At 40.9% G+C, this 10,726-nt stretch overlaps 2 protein-coding genes across 4 annotated transcripts in view; one reads left to right on the forward strand and one right to left on the reverse strand.

Moving 5' to 3' along the window:
* TXNDC12 (thioredoxin domain containing 12 (endoplasmic reticulum)) overlaps positions 1 to 368 on the reverse strand; it is a 19,315-nt gene extending 18,947 nt beyond the window's left edge. The window contains exon 1 of the mRNA XM_006768312.2: positions 130 to 368. Coding sequence (XP_006768375.1) covers positions 130 to 226 — 97 coding nt within the window. The 5' untranslated portion in view covers positions 227 to 368. The remainder of the gene's footprint in view (positions 1 to 129) is intronic.
* Positions 369 to 1,703: 1,335 nt separating this feature from the next.
* BTF3L4 (basic transcription factor 3-like 4) overlaps positions 1,704 to 10,726 on the forward strand; it is a 23,884-nt gene continuing 14,861 nt past the window's right edge. Inside the window, exons 1-3 of one of the 3 annotated variants that reach the window (XM_006768313.2) lie at positions 1,704 to 1,785; positions 5,189 to 5,255; positions 9,075 to 9,188. In XM_006768313.2, coding sequence (XP_006768376.1) covers positions 5,202 to 5,255; positions 9,075 to 9,188 — 168 coding nt within the window. In that variant the 5' untranslated portion in view covers positions 1,704 to 1,785; positions 5,189 to 5,201. Of the gene's footprint in view, positions 1,786 to 2,285; positions 2,481 to 5,188; positions 5,256 to 9,074; positions 9,189 to 10,726 lie in introns of those variants that run through there. The other 2 variants (XM_015566941.1, XM_006768314.2) reach the window with 2 other exon arrangements.

Raw genomic sequence — 10,726 nt, forward strand, 5'->3', positions numbered from 1 at the left:
CTAGGATAAAAAAGAATCCGGCGTGACTAAAGAGATAGAGTGGGAGGGGGGTCGTGTTAAGAGGAGAAGAGGGTTATACTGGGCTGGGACCCAGGATAAGTAAAGATTAAGATAAGAATGCGGTCTGACCCTTTCCAAGCCCAGTACGTCCATCAGAAAAGGTGGCCAGGAGCAGGAAACTGAAGCCCAGCAAACAGGTGGCCCCGAGACGAGGCCGCAGCTCCATGGTGGTAAGTGCGCGGGGCCACCGGGCAGAGCGGACGCAGAGCCGGAGTCCTACAGCAGAAGGTCCGCGCCCTTCCCCAAACGCGGCTCAACTCAACCCCTCGAGTTCCCAGGATTTTTTTCCCCCCTTAACTCTGAAGGAAGTGATGTTAAACGGATGTGGGTGGTGCCTCCGGGGTCCGGATTGTGATCGAGTGAGTTTAAAGGTGCAGATCACGTAGAAGGGTATAGGTGTTGCTCTCCAACGCAAGTTGCTTCCACCTACCCAACCCCGATTTTGGATGTTCAGTCGGAGGACATTGAGAGAAAAAGTGGGCTGAGATAGTGATGGGGTGGGGAGGAAGCTTCGGAAACCGTTGCTGGTTGCGTCTGCCAGCAGGCTAGCCCCGCCCCCTAGAACCGCTGCACTTAATATTAACAAAGCAAATTATCGATCGGCGAAGTCAGCCGCGCCAAACAGTGGGCGGGTTGCCCATTGGCCTCGGGTCCCACTTCCCCCGCCGCAAACATAAAAGACTAGACTACTGGATTTCATTCTTGGGTTCCTGCTTGGTCTCCAGGAGACCTAGACAACCTGTACACGGTCTCCGTGCCTTGCAAGAACGCCTCTTCTTGCTGGGGAAGAAGCGCTGGACCTTATTTTCCTGGCAACCGCAATTCTTCCACTCAGGGATTATGCAACTAACCAATGCCTGCTCTGAAAAATACCCGAACTTGGTATCTGTTATTGCAAAACTGACCTAGCTTAGCTCTTCAGGGAACCAGGACAGAAGTCACTGCAGGCATTTAAACTGTCGAGCTTCTTCTGGTTAAATCTATTTGCTTTTGTTGTTTTTATTTATTTATTTTGCTTTTGTTGTCTTTAAACCCCTTCCCCGGCAGAAACGTGTATACTCGTTTTCACAAAATGTTCTTTTTCAGTCGTCGACGAGTATACTAAGAAAATATCGTAAAAAAATATGGTTTATAGGAAGACGAGTTACAAACTGTTTTCATAACCAGCATCAAAAATACTATATAGAACCAAAATAAAAAAATTAGTCTGAAAAAGAAACGTTTTTAACAAAAAAATTGTTGGGGAAGGGGTTAAACTTGGTGGGTTGAGTATTTCTCCAATTTTTTTTTTCTCTGTATGTCATAACAGGTCAAAATGTCTTGTCTCGCCTCCTAAGTGGAGACTAGTTGAGTACGACAGAGCATACTTAATGCCTAGTAAAAGACACTTGACAAAGTACACACCCAAACAAAAATACACCCTGCGCTTTTATTAGGCTCCCTACCTATCGCAGGCACCAACACAATGGAAAGCTTGGGAGACTGCAAGCTCCAGAATGCACCGCGGCCATCCGCACCTGTCACCTTTCCATTGGGAGGCGCATAGCAGGCTGGGCCCTGTAGTTCGCACTCGCTCTCCCCGGATAGGTTGCTCTGGTGAGGGCTGGCTGTATCACGTGGGCCTCGCTCCCGCCGCCGCCGCCTCCGTCGTCTTTCTCTGTCTGGGCTGAGGCAGCCATCTTGCTCTTGCCGCGTGCTGGTGTTGGAGGACTCTCCCTGCTTCAGGTGAGACCCCCGGCGGTCCCGCCACTCCATGGCCATAGGCCGCTGCGCACGGTCTCCCCCCGCCCTCTTCTTCCGACACCCGCCAGCCTCTCGGGCTGCCACTTCCGCCGTGGCGCGCGAAGTGGGGGCGGAGGCGGCTAGCCTGGCCTGTCGGTTACCGGCGGCGCAGCTGGGGGTCGGCACCTGAGGGAAGGTCCCCAGCACCACCCCCCTCTGTGGGGGCGAGCGGGCCCGCGCTGTTGCCATCCAGATCCGGCCCCAGGAGGCGGGTGATCCCCCGCCTCTGTCCGGTTACTCTCCATTATCCAAACAGTGTTGTGAGCTTGGAGCTGTGCACAGCCAGTCCGCTATCGTCTCATTTGATTCTCCCCGGCAGAGAGGGAAACTGAGGTTTGCAGCCCCGGCCCCCTACCTCCTGGACCGAATTGCGTGGCAGCACTCTGCACCTCCTAATGGCAACAACTGTTTGCCAGTCGGCCTCCCGCTCCGGGACGCTGCCCGGCGGGTCTTGAGAGCCCCATCCCACTTCTGGTTGCGTAGTAGGCTGTCAGGAGGTGGATGGTGGACCGACTGACACAGTGTGACATCGCTAGTGATGGTGGTTTCAACTTACTGTCCCGCGTCCTTTCACTGACTATACCGTAGCTGTCCCCTCGGGATTGGTAACAATAGTTACCAGTTTTTGCGAATCTACTGTGAGTCATACCCTGTGCTATTGATAACCTTTAACCATGAACAGCACGCTTTGAAGTGTGTGGCGTAAACACTTTTTCTAGTGCAGAAGAGTCACAGGTTCAGAGAAGTGAAATACCTTTCCGAAAGGCTGAGTGGTAGAACCTTGATTCTTCTGATGGCAAAGCTTATGCTTCTCTTAGAGAAACCCAACACGATTTAAAAAAAAAAAAAAAAAGGTCGGGACTAAGGGCTAAATTATTACCCTCTGTGTAAACATGATGTATGTGAAAATGCCTACTATAATGTTGGGAACTTAGGCACTCAATAAATATTGAGTATAACCTCATTGTTGACACCCTTTCTTGAGTCTGTAAGGAAAAGGCTGAAAGATTCTAGGGTCCCCAAGGAAGAGCTCGAGGATCATATGCCCTTAGGAAGTTACTTCTCCCTTTTGGGCCTAGAAAGTGTCTTCTCCCTTCTGGGTCCTCATCTGCAAATCTATGCAAGTGGAAGGGAGGTGAACTGTTCATAATTTTTACCCTGCTGCTGCTTGCAAGAATTTGAGACGGCCTTACATACAAGACAATAAATTACAGGTTGATTGAGGAATAGGGAAGTAGGCCAGGTGACCTTTAAGGTTTACATTTCTAAGCTTGACCTTTCTCAAAGACAGACCACTCCCCTTTCCTACTTGAATTCCATACACCCCAACCTGCTAATAGACAAAGGACCCCCCTTCTTCCCCTACCCCCTTGAGCTTCCAACCTCCCTAATATGCTTTTTTTTTTCTGAGATACTCCTTGAGAACAAGTTCTCTGTTGTCCTGATTACCTAAAATGGAATCTATTCTTTTATGGTGCACATTGATATAGTTAGTTTTGTTACTTTTGTTTCAGACAAGTCAGGACTCTATCTTGATTTCTGTCTCTTCTCTTCCATCTCTTGGGGGTTGTCACTTGAAAATGCAGAGGCGTCCCAAAAGGTTTATTTACCCTATGTCTAGTTCTAATAGTTTCACTTAGCCCCTTTTTTTGGTCAAAAAAGTCCTTAGCTCTTTGTTGGTTCACTACATCTTCATAGCCAATTCCTTTGAGAAAAATGAATATTGGTCCTTTTCTGTAGATACTGAGCATAGAGATTGGGATTTACGTCAGCAAATTTAAGTGTATGACACACTAAAGATCTCTGATTTTGTATTCTAATCACACTTCCTCTTATAAGAGATTGTTTTTAGCTGCTTGAACATTGTGATTCAGTGCTGAGCGAAGATTTAAGGAATCATAAATTCTAAATGTTATTTGACTAGGCTGCGCAATTGGGAAAATGAAGACTGTAAATAAATTCTGAATTAATATAAAAAAATGTTATTTGGAAACTGGACTTTATTTGGCCTTAAAGCAGTTATATATATATATATATATATATATATATATATATATATATATATATATATATATATATATATATATATATATATATATATATATATATATATATATATATATATATATATATATATATATATATATATATATACACACACACACACACAACACACACACACACACACAGGTTAGTGCCTAAGTACAGTGTCAGAATATGGAATGTTTAGGAATAATCTTTGATTCTCTTTCACTTCTCAAATGAAGAAAACAGTCTTTTTCATCTGAATGATGATTATAAAGAAGTTAGAGAATTGGCCAAAAAAAGGCTTGTACTTTATGCCATCTCTCACATCTCAGTAATGATCTGTTGATCCACAGAACAAGTAAAACAAGGCTTTAACACTGGCTTTTATTTGTTTATATAGTGTGGAATGTTATGGTTCATTATAAACTTAAGAACTTTTTCCTTAGTATAAATATCACTGACCAGACTAGGATTCATGACTTTATAATGTTCTCAGAATTTTCAAAATTAAGTTTAGCCTTAAAGGGCTTTATTAAGAGTCTCTTCACCTTCTCCCCCCCCCCCCAAAAAAAAAATTTTAGTATTAATGTAGCAGAGATATGTTTTTTGTCAAATTCTGCATTGAGGCATTATGCCCTGTATGCAAGCAAAAGGAAGGGGAGGGGAGAAGCTTGCATATTATATCACTGCAAAGTATTGAATGAACTCTGGAAAGTGCTGCAGAAGCACTGAACCTCTAAAAATCTGGTTCTCATTCCTTGTTATTAACATACCATCTGACCTTGAATAGAGGACATGAGTACCTCATATCTTGACAGCTAGACAGTCTATTGTTGAATTTTTTTCTTTGTTCAGCTTTTTTTGTTGGTTTGTTTTTTATTTATGGCTTACAAGGAATACAGAATGTGATTTGGGAGAAAAACATCTACTTAAAGGTTGTGCTAATAACATTTGGTAACAGTTCTCCGCTGTAAAAATCTTTGAGGGAAAAACTGGGTTGCCTACAGAGATTTTGTAATTGGTTAGGTTTTATTTGAATCGTGCATTTAAGGAGGGATCTTCAAATAGGTAACTTTGAATCCCATTCTATTTGCATATTCGGCTCCCTCGTGGTATTATTTAATTTTTGTTCTTTTAATATCTGGTTTATGAAGCTAGAAAAAGTTATTAATATTTATTAAGAACATAGGCAGTATTAATATGATCATGGGGGTAATGAATGCTGCAAACTCAATGAACCAGAAGGTACTGTTGCATAAACAGTTATTTTATTTTGGTAAAACAGTAACTTTAACAAATCTATTTTTCCCCCCCCTAGATTTACCAACAGCATGAATCAAGAAAAGTTAGCCAAACTTCAGGCTCAGGTCCGGATAGGGGGCAAGGTGAGTGTGGCATAAAAAAAATTGGTAGGAGGATGTATTATTATCAGATATTATTATTATTTGGATTTGTGGTTATTGAAAATCTAAAATCTTTTCAATAATCAAGATCAAACCACATTCCAATTTGAAAATAATTTGTCAAGATCTAAAGTAGATAACCAGAAGACTTCTCTTTCTGGTGGTATAATGTAAATAACCACCTTTGTTTGAATCCTCTTAACATCTGGTAGTTACGTGACAGGAAAAAGCTACCCAAACTTGTTAAGCTTCCATTTTCACATCTGCAGAAGAGAAATAGTCCTACATAGGATGCTCCAAAAAATTAGAGTAATATTTATAAAACACCTAACCTGGTGTCTGATACAGAGTAGGTACTTAATAAATGGTAGCTATTATTATTATTTTAAAGATTTATCATTTGTTTGTAGGGAGAGAGAGAAACATTGATTGACTGCCTCCTGTACACCCCCTACCGGGGAGTGAGTCCACCACCTGGGCATGTACCCTGATTGGGAATTGAACTGGCAAACTTTTGGTGTACATACAGGACAATGCCCAACCAACTGAGCCACACTGGCCAGGGCTGGTAGCTATTATTATGTTAGATTCACCATCAGGGCATCCCAAATGTGCTGGATACTCTTTCTGCTACAGTTTGGTTTACAAGTGGTTAACTGAAGATATTCCAGTTGATTGTAACATTTTGTTCAGTGCTAGATTTTCCTCCCAAATTCCTGCCTGTGTGAGCATGAGCATTCTTATTCCATGTACTTTAAAGCCTAAGGAAGAGCTAGTTCTGAGCACTGAACATCTTTGATTCCCCTTCAGCTCTGTCACCAGGCTCAAGGAGAACATTCTACCCTTATCTCTGCCTAGTACAATCTTTGCAAAAGGAAAAGCAAGGATAGTGCTTACATCAGACTTGGGAAGGATAGGTAGGATACTATGTAGCAGCTGAGCTGTGTCATTTACTTAGATGATAACCACAGCTCCTGGGAATGGGGACAGAAGAGGGTAAAGGGAAGAAGTGACTGGTACTTTCTCTTTTCATAGTGATACCATTATATGACTTTGGAGTCATTAACATTCATGTAACCAAAGTAGCATGAAATGTAATGTACCAATGCAAACACTAGGGATATTCAAGTATCATAGAATATACCTAGAAAAGCTTGATACAGCACATCACTATTATATATATTTTAAACGAGGTGGTTGGCACATTTTTTTCATTTAACTAGTTTATTGAGCACCTACTATGTGCATAGCACAGAATATAAACAAGTTAAAGTTTCCTTCTCTTGACACAGCTCAACTTGAAAGAGAGACATGCTCACAATTACACTGCAGAGTAATAAATGTTAAAATGAAGTACAGGGGCCGAAACCGGTTTGGCTCAGTGGAAAGAGCGTCAACTGGCGGACTGAAAGGTCCCAGGTTCAATTCCGGTCAAGGGCATGTACCTTGGTTGTGGGTATATCCCCAGTAGGAGATATGCAGGAGGCAGCTGATCGATGTTTCTCTCTCATCGATGTTTCTAACTCTCTCTCTCTCTCCCTCTCTGTAAAAAATCAATAAAATATATTTTAAAAAAAAAGAAGTACAGGGTATTCTTGCCCCTGAGAGACAAGGAAGTAATCACTGGGCTGAGATGTGAAGAATAAATAAAATTTATCTCTAGGTAGACAGGTGACAGGGTAGGTGAGTAGATTAAAAAGAGATTTTCATTTTCAAACATGTAAAGGCACAAAGGATGCTAAGGTAATATGGTGTTTTAATGGGATGTTTTGCTTTAGTTTGGTACAACTAGAATTTAGAGTATATAATTTGAGGTTGGATTATAGTTTTATATACAATTCTAGGAGCTGAGGATTTTATCCTAGAGGCAAGGGGCAACTATTGAAGGACTTTAAGAAGGAAATAACAGTCATTTTAGAAAAATAACTGCTGGCATGTGGAAAATTGAATGAAATAGAAGTTTGCATAGGGGAGAACAGTCAAGAGGCCGCTGCTATAATATGTGACACACAAATATAGGGGTTGGAATTGACTTGACTGATAGAATATGGGAGATGAAGAGGAGAGAAGAGAGTCTGGGATAAGCTCCAGATTTCTGGCTTTAGAGACTGGATATATGGTGGTACAACCAGCTACAAAACGTAGGAAATATAAGAAGAATTGTTTGATGGACTAAGCTTTTAGACATGTTGAATTTAAGGTGTCTGAGGATCATTTGAGTTGAGGTATCCAGCAAGCAATTAAGCTACCCCTGAGTCAGAAATGTTTCACAAATAAATGACCATCTATGTAGTAACTCATGGTCCATCCTTCAACAGCTGGATTTTATTACAATCTCTGCTGCTACTCACAGAGCGCTCTTCCACTCCCACTGGAGTTGCTGAAACTGAAGCCCCTGCCCACCCTCAATAAGGCTGAGTACTACTCTAGGAGCTACTCAGAAATTGAAACCTCCATTCCTTTCCCCTCACTCCTGCCAGGTCTCAGAAAGGTTTAGCCCTCAAGACTTGGGCTGCTTTGTTAGTATTTTGGCTCTGCTTTCAGTTTCATTTTTATAAATTGGCCAGGAATTTTACCCATTATTTTCTATTGTTTTTCAGTGGAAAAATATATTTAGAATTTCAAAGTATCGGTTTAGAAATGAGCTTTTCCTATCTTAGTAAGTAGTATAATTTTCAGCCTATTCTTAGGCCAAACTTCAAAGCATCATTCTAGATTCCTTTTTTCCTCATATCTGACATCCAAGCCATCAGCAAGTCCTGTTGGTTCTTCTGACAGTGAGTTCTCGACATCTCCACTGTCACATTCCCAGCTCTTACCAGGACTGCAATAGTAGCTTCCTGATTAATCTCATTATTGTTCATTTTCCATAGCAGCCTCAGTCATCTTTTAAAATTGTCAATCAGATCAAGTCATTTCCATGATTAAAACCTTTCAGTGGCTTTCTGTTGCAATTGGAATAAAATCTAACTCCTTCCTGTAGCATTCTAGGCTACTTGGCCTAGTCCTTACCTATCTTTCTGATTTCATTTTCTTCCTCCTTTCCTGATGTTCACTCTGCCCTAACCAATACTGGCCTGTTTTCTCTCTTTGGACACAACAACTTCACTCTTGTGTCATTCTCCTTGGATCAGTCTTCCCCTAGATCTTCCCATGGGCCTCAGCTCATATGTCACCTTTTCAAAGAGGCTTTCCCTTAGCATTCTAATAAAATAGTGCTTAGCTCCCACACAATACTCTTATCACTGTGTTTTCTCAATACCCTTATCCCCTTTGAAATGATCTAATTTGTTTATATATCTATTTACGTTAATAAATAAATATTTATTACCTTTCCACTGCAATATATAATCCTTAAGGTAAGAACCTGATGTTTTTCGCCCCTGGATTCTAGGACTCTAGAACACTCACATAGTAGGCATTTGATTCTTAATTATGTCATAACCTCCAAAGATTCAGACTGTTTTTAGACTTTATTGTCAGGGTGTGATAGGTACTGTAAAAAAGTAGTTATAAAGCACACTAAATTGTCTTGAAGTTATAAGTTATTTTTTATTAGAAAACTTTTGTTAGAAAACAGTGTTGAAATGATAGAGGCTGAATATTGGAAAGAATAAGAACTGGCTAGAACTGACCTTCAAAAATCTGGATTAGGCTGACAAACAATTCTGAGCATTATTAATCATTACTGTTAAGTCAGCAATTTCTGATGTGGGTTTCAGAGTACTGTGGATAGGAAGACATGTGATTGCAGTTGCCAGATGCAAGGCATGCTAACCCTTCTGTTTGGTTATTTTTCAGGGTACAGCTCGCAGAAAGAAGAAGGTGGTACATAGAACAGCTACAGCTGATGACAAAAAACTTCAGAGTTCTCTAAAAAAACTGGCTGTCAATAATATAGCTGGTATTGAAGAGGTACGATCACTTTGTAAATTATTAAATTATGTGGACGAATAGTACATTCACAAATAATTAGCCACACTTTTCAGATATAAAATATCACCTCAGGAGAATCTGATATTGTCACTCAGATATCTTTGAAGGACTGTAGCTGTTGAGTTTACTTATTGTATAAAATTGGATGCTCGTCCAAAAAATGATTTTAGTAGATAGTTAATGAATTCATCATACTTTTCAGACTGAAAGTATTTGCATATATGACAAAATTATGGAACTGCTCTTGAATTTTAAGGTAAAATAAGATTTTTTTCTAATAATATAGAAATAAAGAAACCCCAAGATTTCTTCAAATACAATGGGCTTTTTTCCCCATAAGAGCACTATTCTGCTATATAAGTCTCTCTAATTATTACCTTAGCCAAGAAGCTCTAGCAATAGCTTTTCATAGATTAGCTATTTTACTATTCCTCTTTCAAAAATTATTGGTTAAATATTTTTAAATCATTTTATTATATTTTGATGATACTACTTCTCTCAAATAGAAAACCAGAGATTGTTTCTTTCAAAAGACACTAAAAAAATTATCATAACATCAATTACTTGTAACCATCTCAATCCACTTCTACCTAATGATTCCATTTCTGACAATAACCAATGTATAAATTTTCACTGCCGTAAGTTAGATTTAATTATGTCATTACTATGTGTGGTACCACTTACCAAAGAAAGGGAAGTACCTGCCGTATATCCTGTATAATTGAGCACCGCCCATGCAGAATTCATTATTTTCACCATCCTATATAATAAAACCCTAATATGCAAATCAACCACACAGCAGAACAACCAGTTGCTTTGATGCCACTGACCACCAGGGGGCAGATGGTCAACACAGGAGCTGCCCCGTGGTGGTCAGTGCACTCCCACAGCGGGAGCACCGCTCAGCCAGAAGCCGGGCTCATGGCTGGCAAGCGCAGCGGCAGTGGTGGGAGCCTCTCCTGCCTCCACAGCAGCACTAAGGAACCCTCAGGGGATGTCCGACTGCCAGCTTAGGCCCGCTCCCTGAGCCTAAGCTGGCAGTTGGACATCCCCCAAGGGGTCCTGGACTGTGAGAGGGCGCAGGCCGGGCTAAAGTCATGCACTGGCCTCTAGTTATAGATAAATCCACTTCATTGTTTCCAAGGACATTGCTATTTCTTCTTTCTCAGGTCTCTTTTTTTTTTTAATTTTTTCCAAATTCATTTTATTCTCATGTAGCTTTTTTTTTTTAATTTTGTTTTATTGCTTAAAGTATTACAAAGAGTATTACATATGTCTCCTTTTTTTCCTCCCCTTTGACCTTCCTCCGGCCTCCACTACCCCCCAGTGTCTTATGTCCATTGGTTATGCTTATATGCATGCATACAAGTCCTTCGGTTGATCTCCTCCCCCCTTCCCCCAACCCTCTCGGCCTTCCCACTGTAGTTTGACAGTCTGTTTGATGCTGCTCTGCCTCTGTATCTATTTTTGTTTTAATATGTTTCTTTATTGATTTCAAAGAGGAAGGAAGGAGAAAG

The sequence above is a fragment of the Myotis davidii genome, unplaced genomic scaffold, assembly GCF_000327345.1.
Source record: "Myotis davidii unplaced genomic scaffold, ASM32734v1 scaffold79, whole genome shotgun sequence".
In the NCBI taxonomy this organism is placed as follows: domain Eukaryota; kingdom Metazoa; phylum Chordata; class Mammalia; order Chiroptera; family Vespertilionidae; genus Myotis; species Myotis davidii.